This window comes from Apodemus sylvaticus, chromosome 3 (assembly GCF_947179515.1).
Source record: "Apodemus sylvaticus chromosome 3, mApoSyl1.1, whole genome shotgun sequence".
NCBI classification, from domain to species: Eukaryota; Metazoa; Chordata; class Mammalia; order Rodentia; family Muridae; genus Apodemus; species Apodemus sylvaticus.
Genome location: NC_067474.1, coordinates 97828324 through 97843924, shown reverse-complemented (window position 1 = coordinate 97843924; position 15601 = coordinate 97828324). Strand labels below are relative to the sequence as shown.

The 15601-nt window shown below is 36.5% G+C and overlaps 1 protein-coding gene across 3 annotated transcripts in view; it reads right to left on the bottom strand.

Annotated features, from left to right (window-relative positions):
* The window catches only part of Cntln (centlein), a 271988-nt gene that overhangs the window by 128417 nt on the left and 127970 nt on the right, over window positions 1-15601 (bottom strand). For all 3 annotated transcript variants that reach the window (XR_007977034.1, XM_052176700.1, XM_052176701.1), the window contains exons 9-10: window positions 10998-11150; window positions 9224-9349 (exon numbers count right to left, since the gene is read on the bottom strand). Coding sequence is in view for 2 of the 3 variants with exons in the window: in XM_052176700.1 (XP_052032660.1) it covers window positions 9224-9349; window positions 10998-11150 (279 nt within the window). In the remaining variant the exon portion in view is untranslated. The remainder of the gene's footprint in view (window positions 1-9223; window positions 9350-10997; window positions 11151-15601) is intronic.

The following is a 15601-nucleotide window of genomic DNA, read 5'->3' as shown; positions in this document are numbered from 1 at the left end:
TTTTTGTTCCCTATGAGATACTCAACTGGGAGGGAAAAGAAGCAACCAGGGACTGGAGCAATTGCTCAGGAGTTAGGAGTGTTCGCACCCACATGGAAACTCATAACCATCTGCAACTCCAGTTCAATAGGATCTAACATCTTTGTCTGGCCTTCATGGGTAACACACACACACACACACACACACACACACACAGAGAGAGAGAGAGAGAGAGAGAGAGAGAGAGAGAGAGGGCAAGAGAGAGAGGGATAGGGATAGGGAGAGGGAGAGAGAGAGAAAGAGAGGGAGAGAGAGAACACTCATACTCATCAAATAAAGTATGAACCTTTAAGTCACACTCGAATTATTGTATAATGAACCTCTACAATAAATTGCTAGAAGACAGAGGTTCTCTCTAGCTTACAGTGATATAAAATGAGTAGGCATTCCACACTTAGATTTTTCTATTAGCTGAATAATCTTACAAACACAACTACATTCAACTTTTCTTACAAAACCTGAATAGCAAACAAAGGCTTACAGACAGAAGCCTGGCAGAGGGTCTTCCCTAGAGAGATGCACAGCAAATGTGAGCGTCTTTTATCACCCTCTCTCCAGGTATTAGCAGTGATGCCTTTATCCTTTAGAATTAATTCTTTTCTTGGCCACTTACCTTTCATCTAAATTGGAAGAAAATACTTAGAGTTTGTATTACTTTACTTCAATTCTGTCTTATGAGTATGAATACTTTTTAGCTCTGCTTTTAGTATACTTCTCCTAAGTATACTAAAAGCATATTTATTTTAAGTATATTTCTCCTAAGTGGCTATCAAAAGTATTGGTATGTTCATACCAAGAAATTTTTTATATCATAGACAAAGAGAAATTTCTGATAAAGAAAAATAAAGTACAAAAGTGGCATGGAGTGCTCAGAAAAAGTATCATCTAACAGAGTTTCAAAATATTTTCATACAATTGCTGTAACTTTTTTTAAAGAAGCATATTCTAATACCTAAAATAGCCATTAAAAATTTAAGGTACTTATTTTAATTTTGTGGCAGACATTTAAATTTAGATTTGAATGTCTTTTATTTTTCAGATTCCTTGTCTTTTTTATTAGATATTTGCTTTATTTACATTTCAGATGATATCCCTTTTCCTTGTTTCCCCTCCGGAATACCCCCTGTCCCATCCCTCCCTCCCCCCCCCACCCCCACCCCGCCCCATCCCTCCTCCCTTGCTCACTAATCCATCTACCCCCTCTTCCCTGTCCTGGCATTCCCCTACACTGGGGCATTGAACCTACTCAGGACCAATGACCTCTCCTCTCTTTGATGTCTGAAAAGGCCATCCTCTGCTACATATTTAAAATAGAAGATATCTTATAGGACACAAAGAATTATCTAAAACTTGAATTTTTCATACCACATCTATCAGTTTTCTTAAATGGCATGTTAGAAATTTCTTAATAAATTTCCTATAAGAAATTACCTATAAGAAATGTTTATGAGAAATTAAGGTCAAAATATTTCTCAAAACCTAAAGTATGTAAAAATCTTCTGCAATAGCTTGCTTTAATTATTCTTCACAGGATCAAATTTATCCCTAATAATCTCTTATTTTACAGTTAATTTTTGAAAACTTCTTTTAAGGATTTTGCTTTTCTATGGTAATTAATGTCTGTAGCTCTATAGGATAAGAAGTTATTTTAGGAGACCAATGAACTTTCTCTTAATTTTATTTGCCTCTTTATTGATTCATTAATGTATAATACTCCAGTGTTTATAAAACATTTATAAAGTGCTTATAATTTGATCCATTAAAATGGGGGACTCATACTAAGGTTTATAATTCAATATAATATACCCAATTAGTGTTAATATTTAAGTATACTTTAATCCACATATGTGATGCTATGGAACACATTTGTCTTCAGAAATAGAACTAAAGTGAGGGCCACTCAGATGACAGCCAAGCTAGGCTCCTTTCTAAAAGCACACCATAGCATCAGTAATAGGCATCAGTAATAGTGTCAGGCCTTGGAGCCTCCCCTTGAGATGGATCTCAATTTGGGCTACAGTCACTGGACCACCTTCCCCCCATCTCAGCTCCATTTTTTTCCCTGCAGTTGTTTTAGACAGGAATAATTCTGGGTCGTAGTTTTTGACTGTGGGAAGGCAACCCCATCCCTCCACTGATACCCTGTCTTTTCCTGGAAGTGGACACTACAAGTTCCCTCTCCCCATGGTTAGGCATTTCATCTAAGGTCCCTCCCTTTGAGTCCTGAGAGTCCCTCACCTCGTGGGTCTCTGATACATTCCAGAGGGTCCCCCACCTCCCACCCCATGCCCTAACTCTAGGCTACATATTTCCATTCATTCTGCTGGCCCACAGGGATTCTCTCCTGTCTCCTCCTCCCCCATACCTGACCATGTTTCTTTGAGAATTTCATGCATGTTAGATGGATACTAAAGAAGGAGATTTGGAAATAGAAATAAAAAAGAATAATCTGATTTTAGCAGAAACAGATTGTCCATAATCTCAACAATGAAAGACACCAATCTCTCTGCCAGAGAGGAAAGGGTAAACAAGGTACAGTTAGGGTTGAGGCTAACAGGGTGAAAAAGATTCCATCTGTGAGTCAGTTCCCCAGCAGTTTGAATGCAGTGCATGACAGTGCTTGGTAAGTTGATATTTTCACTAGCTTCCATAGGTGCTGTCAGTTGTCAGCTTTATTTTTTTTATTCGATATATTTTTTATTTACATTTCAAATGATTTCCCCTTTTCTGGCTCCCCACTCCCCGAATGTCCCATAAGCCCTCTTCCCTCCCCCGGTTCCCCCATCCACCAATTCATGGACAGAGCATCTCAGCCCAGCTGAGGCTTTCTGCTCATTAGTGTTTCAAGACATACATTTGATATATTTCTGTTTTCTTTTTTTTAAACGATATATTCTTTATTTACATTTCAAATGATTTTCCCTTTCCTGGATGCTCCCTCCCAGAAAGTTCTTATTCCCTCCCCCTGTTCCCCAATCCACCCCTTTCCTCTTCCCTGTCCTGGTATTCCCCTACACTGCTGCACTGAGCCTTTCCAGAACCAGGGGCCTCTTCTTCCTTCTTCTTGGGCTTTATTTGATATGTGAATTTTGTCGTGGGTATTCCGAGCTTCTAGGCTAATATCCACTTATCAGTGAGTCCATACCATGAGTGTTCTTTTGTAATTGGGTTACCTCACTCAGGATGATATTCTCCAGTTTCATCCATTTGTCTAAGAATTTCATGAATTCATTGTTTTTAATGGCTGAATAATACTCCATTGTGTATATATACCACATTTTCTGTATCTATTCCTCCATTGAGGGACATCTGGGTTCTTTCCAGCTTCTGGCTATTATAAATAGGGCTGCTATGAATATAGTGGAGCATGTATCCTTATTACATGCTGGGGAATCCTCTGGGTATATGCCCAGGAGTGCTATAGAAGGGTCCTCCGGTACTATCATGCCCAGTTTTCTGAGGAACTGCCAGACTGATTTCCAGAGTGGTTGTACCAGCTTGCAACCCCACCAGCAGTGGAGGAATGTTCCTCTTTCTCCACATCTTCACCAGCACCTGTTTTCTCCTGAGTTTTTGATCTTAGTCATTCTCACTGGTGTGAGGTGAAATCTCAGGGCTGTTTTGATTTGAATTTCCCTGATGACAAAGGATATTGAACATTTATTTTCTTTCTTTCTTTTTCACTCTGTAGACTAGGCTGGCCTTGATCTCAGAAATCTGCCTGCCTCTGCCTCCCAGAGTACTGGGATTACAGGCGTGAGCCACCACCGCCAGGCCGAACATTTCTTTAGGTGCTTCTCAATATTTCTCAGGTGAAAATTCTTTGTTTAGCTCTGTACCCGAGTTTTTAATAGGATTATTTGGCTCTCTGGCGTCAACCTTCTTGAGTTCTTTGTATATCTTGGATATAAGCCCTCTATTGGATGTAGGGTTGGTAAAGATCTTTTCCCAATTTGTTGGCTGCCATTTTGTTCTTTTGAAAATGTACTTTGCATTACAGAAACTCAGTAATTTTATGAGGTCCTATTTGTCAATTCTTGATCTTAGAGCATAAGCTATTGGTGTTCTGTTCAGGAAATTTTCCCCTATGTCCAGGCCCTCAAGGCTCTTCCCCAGTTTCTTTTCTATTAGTTTCAGTGTGTCTGGTTTTATGTGTTGGTCCTTGATACACTTGGACTTGAGCTTAGTACAAGGAGATAAGAATAGATCAATTCACATTCTTCTGCATGCTGACCTCCAGTTGAACCAGCACGGTTTGTTGAAAAGGCTATCTTTTTCCACTGGATGTTTGTAGCTCCTTTGTCGAAGATCAAGTGACCATAGGTGTGTGGGTTCATTTCTGGGTCTTCAATTCTATTCCACTGATCCACTTGCCTGTCATTGTACCAATATTATGCAGTTTTTAGCACTATTGCTCTGTAGTAATGTTTGAGGTCAGGGATATTGATTCCCCCAGAAGTTCTTTTACTGTTGAGGATAGTTTTAGCTATCCTGGGATTTTTGTTATTCCTTGACAAATTTGAGAATTGATCTTTCTAACTTTATAAAGAACTGAGTTGGGATTTTGATGGGGATTGCATTGAATCTGCATATTGCTTTTGGCAAGATGGCCATTTTTACTATATTAATCCTGCCAATCCATGAGCATGGAAGATTTTCCCATCTTCTGAGGTCTTCTTGGATTTTTTTCTTCAAAGACTTGAAGTTCCTGTCATATAGATCTTTCTCTTGTTTGGTAAGAGTCACACCAAGATACTTTATATTGTTTGTGGCTATTGTGAAGGGTGTCATTTCCCTAATTTCTTTCTCAGCCTGTTTATCCTTTGGGTATAGGAAGGATACTGACTTGCTTGAGTTAATTTTATATCCAGCCACTTTGCTGAAGTTGTTTATAAGCTGTAGGAGTTCTCTGGTGTTTTTTGAGTTGCTTAAGCATACTATCATATCATCTGCAAATAGTGATAATTTGACTTTTTACTTTCCAATTTGTATCCCTTTGACATCCTTTTGTTGTCTAATTGCTCTAGCTAAAACTTCAAGTACTATATTAAATAAATATGGAGAGAGAGGGCAGCCTTGTGTAGTCCCTGATTTTAGTGGTATTGTTTCAAGTTTCTCTCCATGTTGATGTTAGCTACTGGTTTGCTGTATATTGCTTTTATTATATTTAACATAGACCTTGAATTCTTGTTCTTTCCAAGACCTTTAACATGAAAGGATGCTGAATTTTGCCAAATGCCTTTTCAGCATCTAATGAAATGACCATGCAATTCTTTTCTTTGAGTGTTTATGTAGTGGATTATATTGATCAATTTCCGAATATTGAACCATCCCTGCATCCCTGGGATGAAGCCTACTTGATCATGGTGGATGATCGCGTTGATGTGTTCTTGGATTTGGTTGGCAAGAATTTTATTGAGTATAACAACAGAAACTTAGGAAATTAAAAAAATCAACAGATCCTAATACAAAAGCCTATACTCAATACAACTGGAGAATCTGAATGAAATGGACAATTTCCTAGACAGATACCAACTACCAAAATTTAATCAGGATCAGCTAGAACATCTAAATGGTCCCATAACACCTAAAGAAAAAACCAGACAGGACCAGGTGGTTTTAGTGCAGAATTATATCAGACCTTCAAAGGAGACCTAATGCCAATACTCTTCAAACTATTTCACAAAATAGAAACAGAAGGAACATTACCTAACTTGCTTTATGAAGCAACAATTTCGTTGATACCAAAACCACACAGAGATCCAACAAAAAAAGAGAACCTTAAACCAATTTCCCTTATGAATATTGATGCAAAAATACTCAATAAAATTCTTGTATTTGATATATTTCAATCACATTTTCCCCTACTTCACTCCCCTAACTCCTCCAAGATTTCCCGTTTCATGCTCCCTTCCAACTTTATGTTCTGTCTCTTCTTTCTATAATGACCTGATGAGTCAAAAAATAATCTCCAAGAACTGCATTATGAATACTTAATTTTATCAAAATGTATAAATTCCATATGTATCAGGACTATGAAAATATACATATAAACTTTATGTCCAGTCAGCATTAGTTGTCAACTTGACACAGCGTAGAGTCATGTGAAAGGAAAGTCTTGACTGAAGAATTGCCTAGGCCAGTTAAGGCCAGTGGGCAAGTCTGTGTAGGATTATCTTGATTCATACCTGTTATAAGAAGGTCCAGCCCACTGTGGGTTGTGCCATCCCTAGGCATAGTCTTAAACTACAAAAAGAAAGCTAACTCCATAAGAACCTGTAAGCCAGCCAGCAAACAGCTGTCCTCCATAGATTATGCTCCAGATTCCTGTCTTGATGCCCCTCACTGATGGACTTGGTGTAAATCTGTCTTCATAGGTTAATAAACTGATAAAAACTCTTCAGTGAATACAGCTTTTGTTGTTGTTGTTGTTGATCTGATACCCTAATTACAATTTCCCTTGGGATAACATTAACACCCAAAGAGCCTCCTTAACCACCTCAGAGTTTGACATAATATCCTGATCAACAGTTAACAATCTTTGGAATGTACTCACAAAAACCCATTCTCTACCAAAGGGCTAAGAATATAATCAGATAACATTTGATGCCTGTAGTTGAGATTCCTCTGCCTGCTGTAACTACCCACACACTATTCCTATCAATATATTTTCAAAGTGCTCTAACTTATAACTTTCTCCATGAAACTATTACCTCATTGAGGGGGTTGTATTTGAGGATATGTAAATAAATGTTTTCAGACACACACACACACACACACACACACACACACACACATTAATGGATAATAGCCTAAAACCCAAGAAGTCAGAACAAAATATTTTAAAATCCAGATAGTTTTATAAATCAACTTTCTTCTACTTATTCCTCCACAATAAAAAAAATAAAAAAAAAACTATGTTGTATCCTAATTCTGATGTGTCAGAATATGATTTTTTTTGAGATGGGATTCATATGAGGTAATTAAAATAAAAATGAGGTCATTATGTGGGCCCTAATCTAATATACTTCTAAAATGGTAAAATACAGACACAGAGAGAAAGACATGTATAAAAGACAATGTGAAGACACGGGGGATGCCACTTATAAGGCAACAGATAGTTAAAGAACAAGAAATGAGGAGGAAGAAATAGGACTGACACTCAGCAATCAGAGGGACTGGTCTGGCTGATACTTTGCTATTAGACTGGTCTAGTCTGAAATCCCATGACAGTACATTTCTATTGTACTAAGCCACCCAGTTTGGGGTGATACCTTACAGAAGTCTTGGAAAAGCAAACACACTCATTCCCACTGTTACTATTCACGGTGTTGGTGATAGAAGCCAAAGCCTTATACATACCAAGGCAGTATTCTCTCACTGAGCAGCATCCCCCAAGCTTCATGTGAAACAGTTAACCTCTATTATGAGTGATTAAGATGGCAGGAACTTTGAGTGACTATAGTGCTTTGAGGTCTGGCCTATGTGAGATAGTAAGATTAGACCAGTTTTATTTTGTTTTGGTTTATTTTTGTTTCGTTTGTTTTTATATGAAGACCATAAGACTGAATTGCTGTAGCTTAATAGGAAGAGGGAGGGCGAGTGTTCCTTGTCACTCACTTTTATATACTGCTTGAAGAAGGTTATCTCCAGATGGGACCATTCCATGTGTAGGAACTGGTACTCTAAAGAAATCTCTTTTCTGTGTTAGGCATAGATCTCTGATACTATGTTAGTAGCAAAAGAATGCACAAATTAGTGATTAAAATATCTAGCATTCCTCAATCTCTTGAAAACCTCAGTTAAAAAATTCTCTCTGCTTGACCATCTCTGAGATGAGATACTGATCTTCCCTTGCCTTTGGACTCAAACTGAGACTTAAACATGAACTTACAGCCAGACTGTGGTGGCACACACCTTTAATCCCAGTACTTGGGAGGCAGAGGCAGGTGGATATCTGAGTTCGAGACCAGCCTGGTCTATAGAGTGAGTTCCAGGACAGCCAGGGCTACACAGAGAAACCCTGTCTTGAAAACAAAAACAAAAACAAAAACAAAAACAAATACCATGAACTGACACAATGAGTTCTGGTTTTACAGCCTTAGGACTCAGACTGGAACTATATGTTTAGATCTCTTAGACCTCCAGTTCCTAAGTATAGATCTAGAACTTCTCAGCTTCTGTTACTGGGAGAACCAATGAGAATTTAATGTAAATAATCCTATATGAAAATACAATATGGATCAATATAAATGAGTATTTATGTGTGTGCACATATGCATGCATATGCATGTATATACCTACATATAATCAACTATGTTATAGAAAACTATAACTAATAACAACTTCCTCTCATAAATATGAGTTAGAATTTATGTGCTCTCAAAGACAGAGCAATAAGGTATATGCTTCTTAAAATGAGCAGAGAAGGAATTTAAATGCATGGCATGTTCTGCAATAAATTCAGTTGAAATAGAAAACATAATACAGAAAATATTTATTTGGTATCTTTGTTGTGTTTGCATTTGTTTGTTTTGGTTTTACATGCTTGGCGATTGACCTAAAGGCTGTGCATGTATTACCTATGTGTTCTACCAGTGAGCTACACAGCGAGCTCTACCTGGTTCCATGTAAAATTACTGATGGGTACTCTTCACTATCAAATTCATTCTATTTAGAATCATCTAGGAGACAGACCTCTTGGTGTGTCTGTGAGGTGATTTTCAGCTAAACAGGGAAGCTACACTCTGAATGAAGCAGCACCACCATCCCTAATACTCACTCTATGTTCCTCTATAAAAACGTACCTAATCCAGCACCTGTAAGTGGCCTAAGAGCAGTGAGTATGATGCCTAGCCCAATTTAGTCTTAAGACATTCATCATATGTAATGAACAACAGGAAATTCTTTTTTTTCATTATGTATAGTGTTGTACTTTTGTTTCTAAACTAATGTAAAATATTTATTCCCAATTTTATTTGAAATTAATGAATACATATTTCATTTTCAAGTAGTAAATTTTCCCCAATTTATATTCCTAAGAAATCTGTTTTAAAGACTGTATGTTTTTATAGAATTAAAATCAAAAGGAAAAATCAGCAAGCAGTAATTTGTGAACAATATACTTGTTCTGTTTATATTTATCTTTGAATGGTTATGATTAAAGAAATGGTTTAAAGTTCACCTTTAGCTGTAGCGTCTTCTCCAAGTTTTCAATCTTTCTTTCAGCCTTTTTAAGCTTCCTTAGCTCCTCGGAGTCCATGAAACAGCTCTTTGGGGACAAAGACCTTGAACGTTTCACAGGTGGTTCCTCGAGAATAAAACAAGGACATGGTTGAACTGGCTGAAACACTGGATTATGAAAGACATGCAAAATTAAAGAACAAGTAATTTTGAATACTAATAATGAATTATAAAAAAAAGTCCTGCATGGAATACCGGAGAAATAACAAGCGAAATTACCACAGTGCTACAGCTAAAGGTTTCTCTGTGACTCGTTAATGAGAATATTCATTTACATTTACATTGTTTCTTTCAGAATAATGATGTCCCATTAGGGAAGACTAAAGGGTTATAGACTCAGAAATGCAAGAAACCTCATTACAAAGGAGGGGATAGAGGCTGGTCTAATTGCTCTATAAGGGTCCAAGGTTACACTTGATAGGACAACCAGAAACAAGAGGGAAAGGATTTTTTTCCCCTTTGAAATAGTTTAACACACTGTGAAGTTGAAGGAACAATATGCTTGAGGAATATAAATACAACAGACAGTAGATCTTATACCATAATGACCATATGGTCATTAACTGTAATGTGGCTAACTAGAGACAAGAATGTGTGTTTATATTATGTAGCTCCATATACCAATCTGGAGACAGAATGCAGGGAAATGATTATAAACCTGGGCAGCAGTGTTCCCCTTTTATGTATATCTGTTCAAAATAGAAAAAGAAAATGTCAAAAACATGCCTCTCCTTCCTATTCTTGGCTTTGAGGACAAAATAGTATATTCTTAAACTTCAGCAGTACAGCAATCAACCAAATGTGGGCATTTAATCTCATGAATGTTTTCTTTCACTAAAATAAGGCCTGAGAAGTTATTTCAAAATTATAAGAGCTACAAAGGGCAATAGTGATATTGTGATAAATGAATTAAATGAATAAAATCCACTCTTATGGAAAATACTATCAATATTATAGGTACAGGTAAGAATGCCATGGCTCCACCAATCAGCTTCATTGAAAATATTTCCTTTATTAGAGCAGCTTGTTCTAATCATTAAAAAATGGGACAGAAGCTGGAACCCCAAACTCACCCCTCAGCACAGGGGCTGTGCCTCCATAAAACACGGCTCATGGAACAGGTGTGAGGAGGAACAAAGTCTACAACGCCTTCCTTTCAGGGAAAAGGCTACTTCAACTTGTCCATAACCTTTCTAAGCTATTTCTATAATAATATAGATATTTCTATAGATATCTAAATATCCTATAGCATATTCTGCTACATAACATAAATAAATAGTGCATATCAAAAAAAGAAAGAAAAAGAAAAACAGAGAAGGTAAAAATAAATATGCTGTGGAAATTTGCTGTTTCATCTTTATTGCTATTCCTTAAATCTCAAAAAACAAAAAAGAAAGAAAAGCAAAAAACAAATTAAGGTTGAAATAGTTTAGTATTTGATATCCTGTGCTGTACATATAATACAGAAACAAAAATTGATTATAATATGTATTTATACAGTATTTTTTATTTTATTTAAAATTAGGGATTTAATCAACTACATTTTTACAATAAATGAGGAATCCTCAACAAAATAATTAAAAGTTTTAGTGCATATATACACACACACACACACACACACACACACACACATGCTTCTAGTTGCTTTCTGACTCCTCCCTTGCTGCCTTAACCAGCCTCCTCCTGACAATGACGAATATGATAAATATCTCTACCTTGTGTTTTCTTTCAGTCCCCTTCTCTGAGAAATCCTGGTCACAAGATCTATTCTCCATCAACTTTTCATTTGCCACTTTCAGTTTCTTCTGTAAATACTCAATTTCAGACTTCTGTGAGATCATTAATGTTTCCAAGCTTGATAACGGAGCCTGTTAAGAAAACAGTTTTTTTAATACTTACATAAAAAACTCACTTATGATTATATCTTACATCTTCTATAAATATGGGTACATTACTATTATACCATATAAATCATAAACATCCTTGGAAAAATTCATTTTAACAACATACTATAAGTTATAAGAGGTTAGAGCCAAGTCCAGGCATTATATATACAAGGCCCTGAGAGAGATTCCAAGACCTAAAAAAAAAAAAAATCAAAACTCCTTTTATCTAAACTATATCATTTTAATAGAGTAAAGCTAAAACACAAAGAATCTATACAAATATATATATATATATATATATATTTATATAGTAATAAAATGTTGAAATACATATTTAAAAGAAAAAAATTAAATTGAGGCTCCATGCCATAAGCCTATATCTATAAATGTATAAATCAATTATTATGAGCTTATGATGCAGACAAGTATCCCTTCACTGAATGCTCCTTTTACCATCTGAACATTGGGAGTCACACAAGAGCTCAGAATATGAACTTAGGGGTAGGAGAGTGCCAGCACCATGGAGATCTTACCAGATTATAAAGTATTAATATCCAATCACACGTCAATAATTCTGAGTCAATACATTATTTAATATTCTGTTTATAAATCTGTTCATATCTCATAAACTGTTGGATTTTAGTCCCAAACTTTAATAATGGGAACCATAGGTAGCCTGCTTATGAAAACCATCTTGCTGTGATATTGCACTATTTCCCCTGAATGATTTGAGTCAATAAAATTCATGTACAAATACTTCTACAAGTTAATCACTTGCTTTCAAAATGATGAATCATATGAAAATAGTGTTTGCACTGATTTAACTTTTTAAAAAGGATTTATGTATATATTATTTGTGTCTGAGTATATTTACAAGCATAACATAGAGGAGCCATGGGGATGTTGGGTTAGAGCATCTGATCCCCTGGGACTGTAATCATAGGTGACTGTGAACCACCATGCTGGGAACTGAATCCAGGTACTCTGCAAAAACAGCAAGGGTCTGAATCCCTGAACCATTTCTCCAGCCCATTATTATTGATTTAATCATACCAAAATGCCAAATCTTAAAATGTAAATATTATCAATATGGATCTAGTAGCCCTGAAAATATTTTTTATTTAAAATTATACACAGGCCCATCTATCCCAATGATATTACCAAAACTTTGACAACATATAAATGCAAATATGTACATGCATGTATATAATTTATGTGCATATCTCTTTATGTACATTCTGAACAAAGGTAATACCATTTTGTTCTTATCTCTGATTTCATTTTTAGTAGAATAAAAAAATCCATAGTCCTATCATATAATTTGGGTATGAGAGAACTATTTTACTTGTATGCCTTTATTTTTAGGAATCCTTTGCATTTAAATCACCTGATTAATGTCTAGGAGGTTAAATGTCTAGGGGGTTAATTTACCATACTGCAAAACTTCCTTCAGAGTTGTCTGTCTTGTACTGCCACGATCACACATCATTTTATTTTGAACACTAAATTAGTGTTCAAAGCAACTCAAAGCAGCTTAAGCCGCTTTCCTTCTGCTCTAAGTAACTTGCCCCTTCTTATGTCCTCCATAGTTTAAGCATCATGAGACATTTGTATCCATCCTCTTCTGTAATTTTATTCTTTTACTCAAATTATATAAATCATGTGTTCTTTAAATAAGACACTATTTCTTGACTCTCATCACTTTGACAAAAGATATATTCATAATTTTTCACTTTTCTTTCTTAAAACAACCATCTTTTAGTTTTAATCAAGGCTGAGTATGGTGCTGAATACCTGCAACCTCAATACTTAGGGCAGGAGGATTGCTGAGTATGAGGTCACCCTAGTATACAATGAAAATTCCTAGCTAAACTGGTCTATACAGGAAGACTGTTCTGAAATAACAAACAAACAAACAAACAAACAAAACCATAAAACAACATGATGTGTGAAAAAGTGCACACTGCTCTTCTAGTGTAAGGACTTCTTCATGGTATTCCTACCCAACTGTTTTCTAAGAAATAAGAGTGTAGTTTTTACCACACTCTATAGCTATATGTACTTATTTTCCAAGAGAAACCCAGTTAAATTTGTTCCCAATTTATGATTTCTATACTTTATTAACATTGCAAGAGAAGTTTAATCTGCTTTAACTTTCTAGAGAAATTTGAAAATATACATCAAAGTCCATAAAAATAGACTCAATATTATAATGATGCTGAGAACTCAGGCCATGCAGTGCTCAGATTGTGCCGGGTAAATGTAAAACAAAGCTAAACTTTACAGGGTCCAGAATGTTAAGTGGAAATATTGAGTGTGAATTTTCATACTGTTATGTTCTTTTTCCAGTAACCATTTTATTCAATAATTTCCATGTTTTCTGCAAAAAAGGGGAATAAACACAAGTCAACTTTAATTGCAGACTTTCAAGGAAGAGGAGATAATAATTCTACTCTTCAAATGTATTTTTAAAAATCAATCTACATCCAACACTATTTATTTTTTGACTTTTTATTAGATATTTTCTTTATTTACATTTCAAATGTTATCCCCTTTCCTTGTTTCCCCTCCAAAAACCACCTATCCCATCCCCTGTACCCCTGCTCACCAACACACCCACTCCCACTTTCCTGACTTGGCATTCCCCTATACTGGGGCATAAAGTCTCCACAGGACCAAGGGCCTCTCCTCTCATTAATGTCCAACAAGGCCATCCTCTGCTACAAATGCATCTGGAGCCATGGGTCCCTCCTCTTTGGTTGGTGGTTTAGTCCTTGGGAGCTCTGGGTGTACTGGTTGGTTCATATTGTTGTTCCTCCTATGGGGCTGCAAACCCCTTTAGCTCCTTGGGTCCTTTCTCTAGCTTCACCGTTGGGGACTCTGTGCTCAGTCCATTGTTGGCTGTGAGCATCCCCTCTGTATTTGTCATGCTCTGGCAGAGCCTCTGAGGAGACAGCTATATCAGGCTCCTATCAGCAAGAGCTTCTTGTCATCCACAATAGTATCTGGGTTTGGTGAGTATATATGGGATGGATGCCCAGGTGGGTGAGTCTCTGGATGGCCTTTCCTTCAGTTTCTGCAACACTATTTATAACAGTCGTTTACTTGTGTGTATGTATAGGGGAAGAAGGTATACATGTGAGGGACCAAAGAAAATCTTGTAGAAGTTTCTTCTTTTGTCATCCATGTAGTTCTGGAGATTGATCTCTGGTCAGAGATCTTGCAGCAAGCTCATTTACTCCCTAAGCCATCAGGCCAGCCCTCAGTGAACACTTTTCAGAACAGTTTTATTTGTGCAGAATTATGTAAGAAGTATTTCCTAGAGTTCTTCTGTTTCTGTTGTCTTTCCCTACCCAGGTTCCCCTATTGTTGATATCTTAAATTATGATTAACCAATATCCAAACACTGTTATTAAGTACAAGACTATTTAGTTTACCTAGTCTTTTTACTTTAATGTCATTTGCATTTCAGTTTCCATCTGGGACATATTATATTTGGTTGGCATACCTCATGAAGCTCTTTTTGATGGCACCAATTTCTCAAAATTTCCTTACTTTGTACCAGCTTGATGGATCACTACATGATGTACCTCCATCAGATTCTTATCCTCATCATAGGCTAGAGTTATGAGTTTTGGAGAGAAAGATAATACAGGTACTTTATCCCTGTCATTGCATCCAAATTCTAGTCCTACAACAGAACATCTGGAGCTTATCATCTACATGAGTAAAAACAGCTTAGTTATCACATGTTTGGAAGCTCATAGCCCTGGAAAACTGATTCCAGTTTTGAAGACGGCTTTCCTTGCCATACCACATCATGACAGATAGCAGCGAGGCAAAGTAGATTCTAAAGAAACAGACTAAATGAAAGACCGGAAACCAGAGTATCAAGCTCACTTTGTTCTCCCAAGTGTTGGTATTAAAGGCATGTACCACTACTACCTGACTCAAGTTAACTTTCTTACAACTTTCTTACTCTGTCAGCCTGTAACTGACTGATACACCAACACTTTCCAAGCCCAACATACCCAATAACCTAGTCCTCATCACAGAAATGATTTCCATATCACAGAAACCATTTCCTTGATCATTAAAGACTTCGACCTTCTAAGTGCTTCTCAGCCACTTGTCATTCCTCTGTTGTAAATTCTCTGCTTACTTCTATACCCCAGTTTTTGGTTGGGTTGTTTGGTTTTATGGAGGTTAGCTTCTTGAGTTCTTTATATATTTTGTATATTAGCCCTCATTCAGATGTGGAGTTATTAAAGATTTTTTCACAATCTGTAGGTTGTCAATTTATCCTATTGATATGTCCTTTGCCTTATAGAAGTTTTTCAGTTTCATGAAATCGCGTTTATCAGTTGTTGATCTCAGAGCCTCAGGCAATGGAGTTCTGTTTAGAAAACTTCCCCCAATACCCAGAATTTCAA